This window comes from Semicossyphus pulcher, unplaced genomic scaffold, assembly GCF_022749685.1.
Source record: "Semicossyphus pulcher isolate SPU_LCO1_2020_fin unplaced genomic scaffold, fSemPul1.0.p SCAF_18, whole genome shotgun sequence".
Lineage (NCBI taxonomy): Eukaryota > Metazoa > Chordata > Actinopteri > Labriformes > Labridae > Semicossyphus > Semicossyphus pulcher.
The window spans coordinates 8,065,917-8,084,027 of record NW_027211691.1 but is presented as its reverse complement, the minus strand read 5'-3'; the positions used below and the strand labels follow the sequence as shown (position 1 = coordinate 8,084,027).

Sequence of the window (18,111 nt, the reverse complement as noted above, 5' to 3'; positions counted from 1 at the left end):
ACCACATGAGCAATCCATTTACCTGCCCCCTTATTCACCAAAGCAGCCTCATGTGAACAAAAGCACACCCACACAGTCCACAGGGAGAGCATCTTGTTAGAAACAAGCAGAGATTAGAGGAAGAGCCACAGGCAGCATGGAGTGAATAGAAAACAATATCTAACTTCAATATAGTATATTCAGAGAGCAGGTCAAAGCCAAAGTAAATTCTACCTCTTATAACACACAGCTCTGACAGAGAAAGAACTTTCTATATCCTCAAAGAACCATGACAGTGCAAACATGAAGCCACAGTGTGCAATAAGTTGAGTTTGAGTTGAGCAGAGTGGTTCAAGCCTGAGGTTATATGCTGTTTTTACGTGCTATATATTTTGCACCTACATTTGTCGCAAACTAGCAGTATCCATTATTTAAAGATATTATCAGAGAATTTAAACAACAATTTCTTATTGAAAAAAACAAATGCACATTCTGAGACAAGAGCTGACTTAAAATGAAATGCTCAGAGTAACTGATCCTGTGTTCTAGGTTATTTCATGTTAATTACATGCTAATAGGCAAGAAGAAAATATTTAAAGCATACAATATCACTACACAAAATAACATCTACACACATGGAGTCATATTTGTTTAACTTTAATCGGAAACTTTGGCAAGATAATAATTCCATAATTTCATAATGCTTGTTGCTGATGCACATTGCATATTGCTTGTTGTGTGGATGAAAAATTATGGAACGGTCTCAGAGTATAATAAACCACTGTGAAGTGTTCCGGCATCTATTAAACGTTCACACTCATTGACTCAAACTGGCAGATTCAAGCTCACATTTAATCGTCTTAATACTTGAAGCAACAACTCTCCAACCAGCACAGCAACATTTTCAGTTTCTGTGCTGTTGTGTGAAGAAAGACACTAATAACTACCACATTTACACCCAGTGTACGAGCCATTTGGAACTACAGATTCACAGAACCAGAAAGGTGATATGTTGAAGTCCTGCGGATGCAAAGGTTTTCAGGCAATTTAAGGTTACTCTTTGGTGATCGAATAAACTTTCACAGAGAAAACTTCTATACAGATGGGATTCTTTTGATTTGTAATACATCAGTAAATCTGCACATTCAACTTACAAATCAATTTTTAAAGATTTTAAATCATGAAATGTTTATGTTTCTTTGTGAAAATTGAATAGAAAAATAGAAACTAAAAGCAGTGATGCGACTTATCACAAAAAAGGAATATATTCCACGGCAGAGAAGCGCAAATCAAACATCCTGCACAGTTGCAGCGCTTTATCAACAGATCCGTTTGTATATGTAATATAAAGACCCATGTCTTGACTACACTTATCTCCAGAGTACCAGCAAATGGCATTTGTTAAGAGTTAAAGCAGTATTAGTTCTCATCAAGCTTCATTGCCTCATGGTGAAAAGTTGCATACTGTAGCAGAATTTGTCTATAAGAAACACAAAACGAGCCAGAAAAGCAAGCAGAGTATTAAAAGGCAGACAGTTTGATTGAGCCTACCTTGATTATGTCCTCAGTTGTCCTCTCCACCTCTTTTAACCGCTTCAGAACTGCTTCCTCATTGACAGAGATGTTGAGCTCTTGTGTTTCCAAGTCCTCAATTTCCTTCTCTATTCTGTACAAGAGAGTAATAAACTGTGTTGATTACTGGAACAAACACTTATGTGAACCGCATTATCAGCAGTTCTTCACAACAACAACAACAACAACAACAACAACAACAACAACAACAACAACAACAACAACAACAACAACAACAACAACAGCAGCTATCTGAATGGCTTTTAATTAAGCAAGCAAAACATGCTTGCTTAGTGTTTTTTCTTTAAACATGGTATCCCGGGTGGTATTGCTGTTTTAGTATTTAGTAAGTATTGTAAAATATTCCGCTTTGAAGTGAAGAATTGCAGACATATTAAGAGTATGAACATGTCGGCACATGCAGATTTGATAGTTTATAATAGGCCTACAAGAGGATAATAGACTTCTCAAATTCTTAAACCTCTCGAGATCTGCAGTTCATATCCATGATCAGCAGTAATCTTCCCATTTCAGCTAGCCTTGGGGAATAGAAGAAGATTTTACTGTTAATCACAGTGGGGTCAGACATACTTCAAACCCCCTCCTGTGTGCGAATGGGTTGTTTGAGACGAGGATTTTGCCTTGAGATTGCCTGTGTGACTTTAGTCAGCCAGCTTTGATCCAGCACAGTTTGCAGCACTTAAGGCTCAGCTATTAAGGTGAGTATAGTTCAATCCTGCTCTAACATCAATAGACAATAATAGTCCCTTTGCTCTTTAAGATAGTAGAAACTCAGACTAGGGAGTAGTTCTCAGCAAAGGAGCAGCTTCAAAACTTATTACTTGCTGAATGAGCCAAATGAGCCAAATGCCTGTGGCTGTCTATTCATCAATCCATTCATCTATTATCTATACTGGCTATCCTGTTACAGTTTGCGGGGGGGCTGAAGCCGATCTCAACTGGCCAGTCAATCACAGGGCTGACACATAGACACCAACCTTTCGCACTGACATTCACACCTGCAATCAATCAAATTCAATTCAGTCGATTTCAGTGAACAAAGCATGGAACTTCTTTCATATAAAGAAAGGTGACCATTTAAGGGTAATATTTGGAATATATATTGATGTAATTACATGACTGAAGTTCGATATCTTTGGTCACATGATGACAAATATGAGATCACCATCTGCTGAAGAAGCTGGTATGCTGATGTCTGGCCCCTGATTCCCTCAGGTATTATGCAGTTCATTAAATCATTTAACCACTGGCCAAATGTATGTGTTAAACTTTACCTTATTAATTAACGACCAATCAAATATGATTGGCTAGAAAGAGACAAAATGAATATTATCCTAATTTACTTTATCTTTTTCTTGTTTGGAACATACTTATATGCCATGAATATTGAATAATAAACAGCCACTAATATTCACACACAAATTGTAATCCCGACATTGATGTATTTTCTCTTGCTGACGCTGCCCTTAACAAGCCCACACTTCAAATAACAAGCTGTGACCACTCGGAGTCTTTGGCAAGAAACAGCTTAATTAAGGCACACAGAGTTCTGGTTCTGCAGCAATGACTCTAAGAAAGCACTTTATCTATCTGAATATCTTTTTACTTGTAATCTGACCCATGCAGTTTGGTTTATGAAAATGTTTAATAGGCTTCTTAGGGGAATAAATGGAAACATTTATAGGTCACTAGTGTATTAATCTTTTCTTTTTTTCATATTTGATTTATCAAGTGTTTTTCATTACATTAATACATATTATTAAGGATAATAATTGTGTGATAAGGATAAAAGAAAACTTGATATGCTTCGATCACAAAAGGCATAAACGGATCAAAATACAAGTTTACATGTTAAAGGGAATTCCTCACAGCAATGTCATGGTTTCTATGAATGTAGAAGGAAGCTTGCATGTGTTGTTGTGTACAGAGACTAAGCTATGGCTAAGTAGAACTACTTATGTAATGAAGAGTTAAAGAGTCTGGGCTTTGACTGACACACATGCTGCTGAAAGTTCAGGTGAAACAGTCTGGTCCTAATCCCCCACTGCATCCCACTGTCGACCACATAGACACAAACACATACAGATTATTGAAACAAGCCTATCAGTAATTGGGGAATAGTTCAAAGCATGTCTGGTGCTCCCAACCACTCCAGTGAACCTTGCATTTTAAGGCCAATGATGATTATCCATTTTCTTTTAAAGAATATTTTAACTTTAGACACACGTTGTTATTTGTACATTGTTGTGAACTAATGTTTTAATCTCCACCTATGCTGAGTCAAAGAGGAATTGAAGATATACAATATTACCAGATGTGCAATTTTCTGTGTGGTTTTAATAGTGTCATGCCCCCCCCTTAACTTTCAATTACTAATTATAGATTAAAAAGTGACAATGCAAATACATGTATTTTACTTTAACTGGGAGTGCATATGTCACTTTGTCTAGGCAATAGATTTGTCTAGTACAGTGGGTTCCAAGCTGAGGGTCGGTACCCCCAAAGGGGACCCAGGATAAAAGAGGAATACAAAAAGATAAGTATAAGTATACGTATTTCAAAGCATATAAAATGAACCAAACACATTGGCAAGTTGAAAACTGTGCTTTCTTGAGCTTAACAAGATATCAAGCGCTGCTGAATCTTAACATACACAGCAAAGCCTTTCTCCAGCCCAGTTACAACACAAGTACCTAATCAGTAACTCTCAAAGGGGGCCAGTAATGTGCTTCTACCAGCTGTAAAATCAGCCCTGGCCTCACTATCATTCCAGCTGAGGTCAAGAGAGTCTGACAGTAGATGGTTGTTGCTGGAAACAGACTAATGTCAGTTAGGTCAAAAATGAATAGGGGATTGGCATACTTCTCTTATGCTATATACATTTTTTTATTAGAGAAAGAGAAAAAAGTCTGGATCTGCATGAAGCTCTTACTTCATGTATACATCCCAGTTTTATGCCTCACTCTCCTCATATCATCCAATATATCATCTCAGTCATCATAGTATGCCATGAAAAGTAAACTAAAAAATGATGTTTGTTATTTGCCGTTTTAGTTTAATAATTTTCAACTTCTACATCTTTAGTAAACCTGCACCCTTGTGACAGATGAAGACATTCAGCTTGTATAAAGCGTTTAACTTTTCATAATTCTTCTTCTTGTGTCCATCATGATCCAGTTTGTGGTGGAGGAACTGTGTACTTTAGAGTTTAATCAGAATGACTCTAAAGTCTGTAACTATTTTCCTCTGTAGCAACCCATTTTCTCTCCTAGGATAACGGAGGTTTCAGTCTTCATGTCTTTAAATGCTTCAGTGGACCTGATCTCAATGTCATCACCGACACCTACATGATTTGTTAGTTCTGACACCGCTGCTCGTTGTGTCCATTGTGGGATGTAGTGTGGGTTTAACTGCACTTTCCAGGTGCTTTCATGATTTACCTGAGGATGTTGGTCTGCAGCTGATCACTCTGCTGCTGCTCGTCCTGAGCCTGAAGCTTCATGGCTGCCTGCTCCTCCTCCGACTGCTGACTCAGACCATCCATCAGCCACTGCTCCCTCAGGGCTTTCTTCTGTCAATCAAATACACCGACACACAGGTACCTCAGTCACCAACAATATGTTAAGTTCTATTTATTATTTTATCTTCAATTTATTTCTATTTTTATGTCATAGTGGCAACTGCTGCATCTTCTTTTTCCATCTCACTAGCATTTGTCATTCTCACCCTCTCCACTAGATGTCCTCCAAGCTTCCCTGCCTAAGTAGCAATTAGAGTTCAGTTTGTAGTTGGGGCAGAGTAAGACAGCACGACTGTTTTAATAATTTTGAAAAAAAAAAAATTTCATTATATGTCACCATTTGAAAGGTGTTGCATCGTCCTCGGTTTTTTAGACGTCAGGCAGGTGTTTACTAACAGATCACGTTCGGTACCTGCACAAGGAGGACATGAAGTCAGCAACAAAAAAGGGCTATTTGTGATATTTGATATATTGGCCCAGTCTTACAGCTTCAGTGCAATGTACTGTATAAAATCTCTTTAAATACTCTTGTCACTGTCATGCCACCATAAGTCTGATGAAAGAAGAAAGGAGCTTGGAAAAATGTTGTCATGTCCATCTTGGTGGCTTTTACTGCACTCACAAGAATTCTTTAGCCTTGTGAAGGTTACAGTTCTTACCCTCAATTAAGGAAGTCTGAGGACACTACTGAGCTCTGTAAAAGGTACTGAAAATGTTTTTCAGGTTAAAAATATGTAAATATATATATTTCTTTATTTACAGTCAATCATCTCCTTTTAAGATGCTAGAATTAAAGACAGACACAAATACATAGCTGTTATTATAGGTATTTTGTCTCTATCAATGAAAATACATTTAATTGCCATTAGTAACAAATACATAAATGTACATGTCAGAATTGTTTATTGGACTGCTATTCATTTGGAACCTTCTTTTTGTATGTTTTTGATTATTATTGAAGAACCTGTTTAAATGTGACCCTGCTATATACTTGAGGTCTCAAGGAAGAAAATATTACAAAGTTTTCTAAAAAATGTATTCCAAAACAATATCACCACCAACTAGGGTGCTAGAGGACTTGAACAGTCCCAGCAAGAGCCCTTAACTAGTTTGTTTCAGAAAATTCTTGTCCCTTGATAGTCAAATAATTGCTTTATAGAAAATACTTGGAAAATAACCAGACTTATCACACATATCATCAGCTCTATGGACAATTTGAAACACCCTTATATGCCAGTCTTTTTCAGTCCAAATGCTTAGAATTGTAGTTCTTATAAAGATGGATTGTGTTTCAGGAGAGGTTGACTAATGAATGTTTGGTATTGTGGGTGAAAATGCTGACGCACTGTGTTGGAGAGAAAACTAGCTGTGGGTAGAAAAGAACAATATCATGTGCTAATGCATAGGGACTCCAGTTAATATTTGAAGCATTCATATTAATTAATTCATAGACGGTGCCAGAGGTTGTACATAAATGAAATGGAGAATGTATTCCTGTTATTAGCTTTGAGACAGCTATGAAACCACAAAACCTTCATCCCAGAGTTCCTCCTGGGAGGCTTTACAATCTCAGTTCAGTGTCTGCTGGAGATGCATTTCTACACAGCAATGTTCTTTGTAAGATGGAATAAGATGTTCAAACCATTATTTGTTAATCATTTGTAGTGCATTTCCTCAAGATCTTAGCTTTTTGCCTGGAGTATAAAGTACCTTTATATACTGTAGTTTTAATTTCTCCTCTTCGATCTGTCTCCTTTTCATGGTGATGTTCTCCTGGATTCTTCTTTTGTCCTGCGGGGGGGAATCAAATACTAATATGCATCATGTGTGCATTTTACAGCATGGAAACAATTCCACCTGTTGCCTCTTTTTGATGATATTTCAACCTTGAGCTGACAGCTGGACACCAACAGCCATAAATAGCTGAAAACCTTCATGAGCAGGCCCAACCTACCTGTTGTTTGTGTTTGTCTGTGTGTGTGTGTGTGTGTGTGTGTGTGTGTGTGTGTGCCCACCTGTTCACTACAAGCTCAACATCTTTCCCTGTTGATCAGCATGTTTTGTAGCAAAGATATTTCAGTCTGAAATTTTGAGTCATTGAATAATGGACAAATATTTGTCCTGCCTGGAAAATGACAGATAAACCTTGCAGCTTAATGGCCTTAACCATTCAGTCATTAACAATACACAAGAAGTCACTAGAAGTCACACTGGTGGGGGTCACTGTGGGCTAAAATTAGCTCTTGGATCAGTGTGGCACTAAGCCCCAGTGAAAGGGGATCTCCTGATGACGTCTGCTGATATTTATAGTCCTGTCTCTGTCTGTGTCTGTGCATCCAACTCAGTGATGTTAGTTTGCTGAAATGTCTGGACCATCAAAACCATTTCACAGAGACAACTGGACCATGATAATGAGAGGCTTACAATCAAAGTACTCTTATCACCAGTAATGTTTGTTTTCCACCTTTCCAAATCAGATGAGTTGGGTCCAGTCGTGTGTGTGTGTGTGTGTGTGTGTGTGTGTGTGTGTGTGTGTGTGTGTGTAAGTCTGGGCAGGAACCTCATCAACTTGCTTTTGGGAAGGTGGCTGGAGCTGCAGTAAGCAAGTGGTTTTTCTGAATAACACCATGGCCCATTTAGATATTTTCATGGGCCCTAAAAAACTTTTCCATGCTTTGGCAATCCTCTAAAAAAAGGAAACCAACCGGTTTTCTATTAGAAGTATTCATACCTTTTTCTTGGCAGAACGACTCATGTTCGTGATTTTTCAAATTAATTTACAGTAAGGATAAAAACTAATATTTGGAACAGAGTCAATCATTTAGATCTCCACCTTGACACACAGGGGAACAAGAGACATGTTTGGTTGTCTACTTAAATATCTGCCAGTTTTTCTTTGTTTCTTAAATTGTGTTAACAGCTTTTTACCACAGATAAAAGCTGTGCTACCTCCCTGTACTCTGTCGGAAGAACTGACCTGCACATCCATTGCCAGAGCTCTTAGATTTTCCTCTACAGCTCTGTCTTCCTGCAAGTACACACCCACACTTTTTATTTTCAGACCCTGCATGGAAACAACTCCTGATTCATTGCTGCATCATGGCATCCTGCTTAGACAATATATCACAGCACGGATTCTAGTATGCTAGTATGCAGTTAGTTATATTTCAAGAAATGTATGTGATGCAACTTTGTATGTAACAAATTATTTGCAGATGTTTTAAATATGGCAGTACAGAGGAACATGAAATGCCAGAGACAGACATTGTCTATTGGACTAATGCATATTGCACTGAATTTTAACTTAGTTCTGCATAGGAGCCATATCCAGCTATCCAACACAGTAGAGACATGGGGCGTCTTCCTGGCAGTGCTGTGTCATAGAATGCTACAAGCAGCAATTGAACTAAGCCTGCAGCTTGTGTTTGAAGATAAGTCACTACGCATAGGTCCCCACAGTTTTCCCTGGCCAGCCAGAGATAGCAATCACTAAAGGCCAGACCAGCAGAATTCAGGTATTATAGTATAATAATAATAATAATAGTTGTTGTTGTTGTTATTATTATCATTAATATGATTTTAATAATAAAAATGATGGATTTGTGTAACTCAGACAGCTGAAGCTTGATACTAGCTTCAGCTTAACTATAAATGGAATCTTTTTCACAGAACTCTGCCTGTGGATTTTGTCCCCTGTCTCCTACATTGATGTCATATTAGAAAGACTCTATAGAAACAAAGAACAATCACAGTGCCCAGTATGTTGTTCTGACCTGAACAATATGAACTTGCTAGCTTGTTGAATAAATCCTTTTTTGCATCTAATCTTAGGAGCTTATTGGTTTTTCATTCCATATTGTAAAACAAGGCACTTTTGTTCAAATAACCTAATTTGTATAACTGAAACAGTCAATTTGAAAGAACAAGAATTAAGAAGAATTAATTACAATATGTACTCACGCCTGCTACATCAGTAACCTGCAGATACTGTAAGTTACAGAAACATATTTGTCAGCTGATCTCAGAACCTGTAAATACCTTATGTGGACAGTGAGATAAAAAAAAGACAACCAGTCTGACCAGTTTGAACAAACCTATATCCTATTACTTCTAGAAGTACAGGGCTGGTCCTTACCGTGATCGCCTGGAGCCTCTCCTTCAGCAAGTCAGCCTCCTCCATGATAGCCTAAAGGGCAGACAACAATGAATTAACCGGTTGGCTCAAGACTCCAACCTCAGTAGTAAGTTTATGTTTCAATGCATAGCTTTGTAGATACTTAAACAAGTGGAAAAACTATAATGTAACACCATCAAGTCCTCAATCCATATGATGTCGGCCATTACACCAGGAGCTGTTCCAAACTTTAGTGTTTTTAGAATCCTTTAAAAAAGGACTCAAAACCTTTTTCTTTAAAAGAGCCTTTTCTTTATTCTGCTTGCTTTTTCTTGTTGTAATTACCGGTTATTTTTTATTACTTGTGCTAATTACCTTTGGGTTTTATTACATGTTGTTTTATGCTCATGTCTTTATGCTGTAGCACTTTGAGATTTGCTTCAAACGTAAAGTGTGTCATAAATTAAATGTATAATTACTATTATTATTATTAGGAAAAACAATGAACCTTGGTTAACAAAAGAATGATAATTCCATTGGTTGAACAGGGTATTTTGGTTTTGTTATGTATGTGATGTTATTGACATTCGGGGCGGCTGTGGTTCAGTGACGGTCGTGACAGAGTCGGTCGTCTTTCAATCGGAAGGTCGGCGGTTCGATCCCCAGCTCCCTCAGGCTACATGTCGAAGTGTCCTTGGGCAAGACACTGAACCCCAAATTGCTCCCGGTGGCATAGCCAATGGGTATGAATGTGTTATCAGATTGACAGTTGGGCACTTTACGTAGCAGCCTCTGCCATCAGTGTGTGAATGTGTGTGTGAATGGATGAATGTGATGTTAGTGTAAAAGCAGCTTTGAGTGGTCGCAAAGACTAGAAAAGTGCTATATAAGAACAGTCCATTTACCATTACATACTGTAAGTTACATAAGCTGTTCTTGGTTTTGGAAAGACAACTTATATGGTTGTATGATAGTCTGCATCTTGCACCTTAAAAACACTGTTTTTTGTTCACAATTGACCATATTCACATAGCGGTCGTTTCTACTCGTGCTCAGGGTGAGAAGCTCAAATGGTCTTATAATGCTGTTCTGCTGTTTTTCAGGTTTTTAGTCCTACAGATTTTCTGTTCAGTTTCTGACAATCTTTATTAATTTAGTGTTCCAGATTGGTCAGCAAATAAAAAAGGCACAACTGTGAAAATTGTGAATGACATCGTGCCACGTTCAAGGTTTAAACATTAAATAACCCATTAGCTATGGTCAGACAACAGCTAACATTACCATCCAGCCATTGCTGTTCACTGGGAAGTTGTGTTGTGACGTTCACGAACGATCCGATTCTTTTGAATGGCTCTTTGGCGCGAATGATGGGAACCGAGTCTTAGGTGAGAGGCACGTTCGCGAGTCTGACCACTCTGTACCTTGTAGTGTTGTGACATTCGCAAACAATCAGAAAGGAACAGAGCCATAAGATCCAGCTCCCTTCACAGAGCCGTAATTCCCAACACAACTAGGAAGTGGCTCAAAGCTAATATTAATGATAGATTTACATTACATATTAAGAAAGGTTTAAATGTTGGATTGAACAAATAGCTAGTTAACATACTTATTGCTAACATAGTGTTAGTTGTCACAATGTTATCTAGGAAGTGCTTGAACGCTTAGTGCTTAGCTGTTGTCCAAAGGCAGCTATTTTATTTTGAAATGTGTGACCAGATTTCCCTTAAGATTTTCACTCTCAGTTGTCTTTTCAGTTGCTCATTTATTGAGTAGTGGTGAAATGAGGATCGTCATATACTCTACAGACCTGGAATATAGCAGTACCCTATAATATTAGCATTTGAGCCTCCCACCCTGAGCCTAATGTCAGAAAAATGGCTGCTGTGTAAATATGATGAATTGCAATATGCATTAATATAATCTCAATGTTTAAATGTGCATGTTACTCAAACAAGAGGAAATAATATAAATAAATTAATAAAAAGTTTATTTACAACAGAAGATTTGATAATCAATGTTTAGGAGAGCATGCCCATGTATGTGTAATTGAGTTAAAACAATGCAGTGTATGTGTTTGGAAATGAAGGGCTATGTCACTCACTACAAGTGTAGCACTATGGTGTGTTTTAGTAGTTTTGAACAGCAATAGAGCTCTCTGGCAGGGAGAAATTTGATAAATTAGGAATTGGATACACACAATATCTGCTAATAGGATGCATGTTGGTTTAAGAAAAATATGTGTGACATGTCCTTTAGGTGACCCTTTGTTATATAGTCAAATGTTGATTTTCTATTTCTCTGACTCTCCTCCAACTACATATAATATTAGGGCCCGATCAGACAGAACGTGTTTTGCAGGCGTGAAATGCGAGGCGCACTGCACTGCCTTTTTGTGAAAGTAAACACCCGATCAGACAGAGCGCGTTTTAGCAGCTGGGGGCAGCTTTTTTCCCCTACTGTTGTTAAGGCAACCACCGAATCATTAGCTGTCATTAACCTAACCGTTACATTGTAAACTGACAGAAGGCTCGCCTCTCCTTTCATCCGATTGGACAATGAGAAAACGGCCATGACGTCGGGCGCTTTTCTGCTTTGAGTTGAAGTTTTTTCAACTCGAGGCGCTCGGAGCTTTTCCTCAAAAACGCGAGGCGCACTGAGCGGAAAAAAGCGAGGCGCTCCGCAAAGCAAAAGCAGCACGCAAAAAGCGTCCCTCTCATTGAAAACAATGACAAAAAAGCCGCCCCCAGCTGCTAAAACACGTCCTGTCTGATCGGGCCCTTATACCGTCATCTTGTACAGTATACATTGACACAAATCTGTAATCTCAATGGAAGTATACTTTATAACATATATAAAGGGTGAGCTGCACACTGGACAAAGGTTTAATTTCTGAGCAGTGTCTGCATCTGCCATCAATGATTTACTGCAGTACATTATAACACACAACATGGATTTGTTACATCAGCCTTGACAGGGAGAGAGACAGAAACAGAAGTGGCATGTCTGTGTCACATGTCAGATGGATGATTCATCTAGGCTTCAGGAATGGCACAATGACTGTAAGGAATGTAACATGGATATGTTGGTGCTCTGTGTTATAATGCATGACAGTAAACCAGAGAAGTCCTCAAGGTTAAGAAGCAACTGACCCCAAGATAGAGAGGACAGCAAGCTCTCATGGTGCTGTTTGAAAAGAAAGCATGGGTTCACACCCACAGCCATGTGAGGTAGAACACAGCAAGACAAACAGTCTGTAATAATGTTCTGCGGGTGAAGTAACAGGAAGAAAGTACAATGAACACTACAAAGCAAGAAATAGAGGTAAGAAAAGGATGGAAGATGGGAAGATATGCAAGACGAAAGAGGGGAAAATGGAAAATTTAAGACAATGAAAAAGCCCTGTACAAACAAGTTCAGAGAAAATGCAACATGCCTCTGATACATTCCTATCATACAATGTGACCATGAAGACCTTTCTATGTAATCTTTCTCCTATGAATTTTAGAAACAGTGATAATGCTCAAAGGCTGTCTCACACTTACTAAAACATAAGTAATATCACATGATTACAAAAAGGTGATCTTGCTGAGACTTTATTTATCAGTTACATCCCATCTGGTTTCAAACTGAAGTTAAACAACATGTAATAACAAAACACAAAAATGTAGCTCTGACTTTTCTCTTTGTTCTTATTCTCCAGGGCACATTAAATGGAGTGTCAATGCAGAAATTAGTTTGAATCCATACACAATCAAACAGTAAATGTCACCTTTTTTGCCACAAGGTACCATACTGTACTTGACATACATGAATATTGTGAGTAAATTCAGTGTTAAAACATTTTTATTTAGTTGAAGTTTTTTCAGAGTCGTCATATCAGTGTTTTTACAATACTGTTTTATAAGCTCAGGGCTAGTTTGTATGGTAGACATTTACTGTAAGGGCAGCACACGTATGATTTGTTGTTTGCTGTTTATCAACCGATACAAGTTCACCCCTCATTCCCACCTAAACGAGCGAAAAGGGAGAGTAGCTGTGGTCAAGTTGAGTAAATGAATAGAGGTAATAGCATTACAGGACAAAAAACATCATGTTTTTATATTGTTTTGGAGTGGTTACGCTCCAAGCACAAATAAACACACCCACACCTTTTGGCAGTTGATACCATATATATGTTTTTTCTTTTTTTTAAATTATCCATTACCAAATCTTTAATCAAAACAATGTCATGAACTATATTACCTATAGAGACAGCTTAGCGAAACATAAATAACATCACTTTTGAGTAAAACTCCTAATTGCCAACATCAGCCTGTTTATTAAGATGTGATTTAATGTTTCTTGGTTATAAATAAACCACAGAGAAGCTGACTCTTTTCACTGTCCTGTTAACATATCAGTGGATAACACCAGGTTTAGCAGGACTGGCCATGTGAGAAAGTACACGCCTCCACTTTCAAGGCTGTTCAAATAAGAGGCCAGAGGGAGCTCTCTGACCAGTCGGTTATCTGAAGGCATTGGCCCCGGCAGGACCTTCAGAACTTTGTGACAAACAATGACACTGAAATAAAAGTAGTAATGCTGATATGAATTGAGATGGGTGATTTTAGATTAAACATATAGAATCACATGTTTTGGGGAGCATCTTTATACGACCTCAATAGATAATCTGAATGCCAATTAAACTTGTGTAGAGCCACTTTGGTTCCAAATACCAAATCTCTTTCTTTTTTTGTGCTGTACAAATATCTTTCAGCTTGGGGTCACACTCCCCACTGGTGTCAAAAATGGCAAATAATAACTACAGGAAATTTTGAAAGACTTACTTATACACAGAGAAAGTACAGACGGACATAGAGCGGATATATAAAGACTGGAAAAGTTACGTTTCATATCACTTTAACTGCATTGGTCACAATGAGCATCTTTCCTTAACAATCCTTTCATCATCCCTCCATTGATCCATACTGTAATCTGTTTCAACAATGTCATACTGTGTAATTTTTCTGTCTCTCCTCAGATCAAACACACAACCCCACTTTGATGTATTTGGCTATAAAAAAAGACACGACTTATAAAGGAGGAACATGATCCTCAGCAATAAATAAGCTAGTACATGTTTATTTACGTGGTTCCAGTGTTCACACAGCCAGTAGCACCTGAGCTGGCTAAATGGCATCCTCTCGTCTTCTCTGCAGCTTGCTTCCTCAATACGGGATACGTAGGTTCCTGTCTTCAACAACTAAAAGGTGGTGGAGTTCATACTGGCTTCATCAAAGTGCTATGTATGGCATTTTCAACACCTCCTTGTTGAAGTAATTTGAATGCATGGAGCCGTGGTGGAAGAATGGCAGACTCAGTCCCACAGCATGTATTATGCAACAATAAATGTATATAAAATTATGATTAAAGATGACTGATGAGCAGAATCATTTCAACGCAAATCGCTGTTAAACTGACTCATTTTTGTAGCATCAATGCATCTAGTTTTTTGTGTTTTTTCTTCTTGGTTTTGATTTCTTTAAACCTGAGCTAATTACTGTAACATCATTAAAAAGAAGAAGTCAGATGAGTTTACACTCTAAATATGTGCCATTCTTCAACATGCATTCGTACAAGCTATAATTAAACAGAATCCTAAATTTGACTGCTTGCGCTATCACTGGTGCATCTCTACTAAGAGTTAGTAATGACTTATCACAGTACTTAGACTCTGTAAATCATTAAATTCTAATTTTGTTGAACCTCTGTACTTCTGATAAGTTTATTCCATTCTTTCAGAATTTTGGTTCTGTTTACACCTGCTTTAACCATGCATCCTAGGAAATACAAATATACGCATGCTGCGCTATGAGGATGCAGACACTTTATAGAGGTGACAAGCTGATATAAAACAGATTTTTTACTATCAATAGACACACCAGTCAGCAGTGACATCTAGCGTCATTACCAAAGAAAGATAATAATGATGCTACTTCTATATTTGCATATAGATCAGGGAAGTTAAACCTGATCACAAGCTGTCACTACAGACGCATGTGATGCATTATAAAGCCAGGTGTGAACAGTAGCACTTAGAGCTGTCCACTTTTGATTGGATCACCCAGAACATAACTTAATACCAGGAGTAAACAGGGCCATTGACGACTTAAATAAATCCCTAGCTGTTGGTAAAACAGAAAATGGCGTGTTGAGCCATTTGCAACTCATTACATCTAAAACTGATTTTATACATTTAATATAAATGTCAACTTCAACATTAGAACTTAGGTGTTTTATTACAGCGTACTCATATAATTTAGTATTAGCTCAATAAACAAATTCATTCACTCTTTCATACTTTATTTGGATATGGGAACTTCCGAACTACCTGTTATACAAAAATAACTTTTCCAACAAACCCCAACATTTTCTGCCCCTTATTCCCTTTTGCGAGTGGGAGCAGGTAATGGGAAAAATCCTCCAAACCCAACAAACAATATATCATCTCTTATTGTCCCTTTAAAATGACTCATGTGAAAGTTTTCTGACCTATTGCCACTATCAGCAGGATTAGATCATTCAAATGTGCTTTGAATGTCTTTTTAAAACAAAAAAAAAAACAGAAATTACTTTAGGAAACAGGAAACATATTGTGATCTCAATTGTCTTATTTGTATACTTTTTTAACCCACCATTGGAATAATTGCATTTAATCCAATGTGACTTCTGTAGTTTCAAAGTATAAGCAATAGGTTTACTTAATTAAATATTAAATCTATTAATTGAGTTCATAATCTGATTGAATTTTGTGTAAGGAACAATTAAAGGACTATTATTTTGAGCACAAATGCAGATAGGATCAATGCAAATGACCTTGAAAGTCCACACAGTCCATGCTGTCGTTAGCTGAGAGGGGAGGGATAACATTAACCCCAGTCATGTCAGTACAAGTCTGTTGTAAATACCCCATACTGTTAGCCAGTAGGCGCTTATGTTTTTATATATTCATGCTCAGCCTCCTCACACACCCACACACATACCAACTAAAATTGTCCTTTCACCCACGCATGCTTCATACATGCACAGCACTAATGTCGCAACAGGGAAAACGGTTGATGTGTCAACTTGTACGTAGAATATATAGGAGATATATGTGGTTTACTTATTTAAAATACATACTCAATATAATCATAAAAGGCATTTTTTTGCTAATAGCTCCTTAACCACATTCAAGAACGAAGGTCATTGTAGGGAAAACATAATTAGAGCCTGAAGATGTTTTCCATTTACAATAAAGGCATGAACCTTGAAAACCAGCCAATAACCAAAAATATATTTTCTCTTGTCTGTGATGTGTTCTACAGCTACAGAACCAAAATACCCAAATTTTGGATGCTTAAGTGTTATCACAATGACAGTGAATTGTCATATTATTGAAATGGCTGACATGTTCTCTCATTCCAATCGACATGCCAAGTTATGTTATTTTGTTGTTAACACTGACATAATTTCTATTGTATGTGCTAGGAAAACCCAGTCCAAGTATTACATTTGAGTGACAGCGGAAAGGAAGAAGGAGAAGAGGCTCCTGAATCCAATGCTGCTGGTTAGCCTGCCCACCTGTTGACACTTTGGAGGCCTGATCCCGCACTGCTGAAAATAGAGATGGTGCCTGGCTCACAGCTGGACCGACTATAGAGTGAGTGCATGAGAGTCTGCATGTGTGTTTAGAGCAGGTGATGTCTTACTCTTGAAAAAAGGCTAATGGTGGGAAAAAACCCACAACACCTGTCAGTCATGTTGGTCAAACATGAAGCCACACTGAGTATGTGATGCCAGCTGTGAAATGCAGTCAGGCATAACTTGGTTTAGACACAATCTGAATGTTTTTGGAGATATGTTTTTTGCTAAAGCCAAGGGACAGGGGCTAGGGAAGGCCATGTCAAGTTTATCTTATGCCAGTAAACCCAGGAAACTCCACCTAAAGTGATACAATGCCCAAATCAAGCGGAAATACCATTTAGAGAAGAAGTCACTAATTAATGTCATTGGCACATGCTAATGGAGGACAAAGCCAAGGGAGCAAACATGAGTCTGTTGGTGCCATTACAACACTTGCATTTAAACTAATTAAAGTGCTTTAATTAGCCAAATGGACTGTCACTGGCATGCACAAATTATTTGAGCAGTTTCCAAGGGCTTCAAAACCTTTCACATCTCAACCCTCCCCCTGAAAAGCTTCCTCTTATTACATTCAAAATAAAGTAGGAGCTGAGGTAATGGTTTAGGTGAAGGGCTACTGTACAGTGTTTGAGTGTTCAGACTGTGTGCAGCCAGTAAGCTTCATTTAGATGATTGGTTTTGATATAACACTATTCCTAGTCTCAAAAAAATTAGAGAAATATTGTAAATAAAATGTAATATTCAGAAGTTTACATATAGTCCATATAGTGTAGACAGTAGATTTCTGTATTACACAGAGGAATGTGTCAACCATGAGAATGTCATGTGACCTGAATGAACCACCTCTTTTGTTTCTGTACCTATCATGATTCCTACAGTGGGTGTTTGGTCAGTTAACTTGTTGGTGTAGGTATAGCCATGTTACCAGTAACACAAACGTATGCCTTTGGACAATGATAGGCTCTGCCTTACTTAGTTCAGATGATAGTCCACCCATTTACCCTACCCCTGTGTAGCTTGGAGAAAGGCAGAGATGGACCTTTAAATGTTGCTGTATTGGTCCCATCCAAGCTCAAATGTCAGCTTTCATAGTGTCTCCCACCAACCATGAACAAAAGAAAAAGGACTGTGTTCAGGAGTTCTAATAAGCAGCTCGTAGCATGACTGCTGCAAACAAATTACTTTTGTTAAAATAATGTTACCTCCAATAGGACCCCTTTGTAAGATAAAGTAGTTTTTT

General features: G+C 37.9%; 1 protein-coding gene across 1 annotated transcript in view; it reads right to left on the bottom strand.

The window, feature by feature from the left end:
- Window positions 1–18,111, bottom strand: part of palmdb (palmdelphin b) — a 50,867-nt gene that overhangs the window by 30,829 nt on the left and 1,927 nt on the right. The window contains exons 2-5 of the mRNA XM_069667365.1: window positions 9,228–9,278; window positions 6,803–6,883; window positions 5,013–5,143; window positions 1,531–1,645 (exon numbers count right to left, since the gene is read on the bottom strand). Coding sequence (XP_069523466.1) covers window positions 1,531–1,645; window positions 5,013–5,143; window positions 6,803–6,883; window positions 9,228–9,272 — 372 coding nt within the window. The 5' untranslated portion in view covers window positions 9,273–9,278. The remainder of the gene's footprint in view (window positions 1–1,530; window positions 1,646–5,012; window positions 5,144–6,802; window positions 6,884–9,227; window positions 9,279–18,111) is intronic.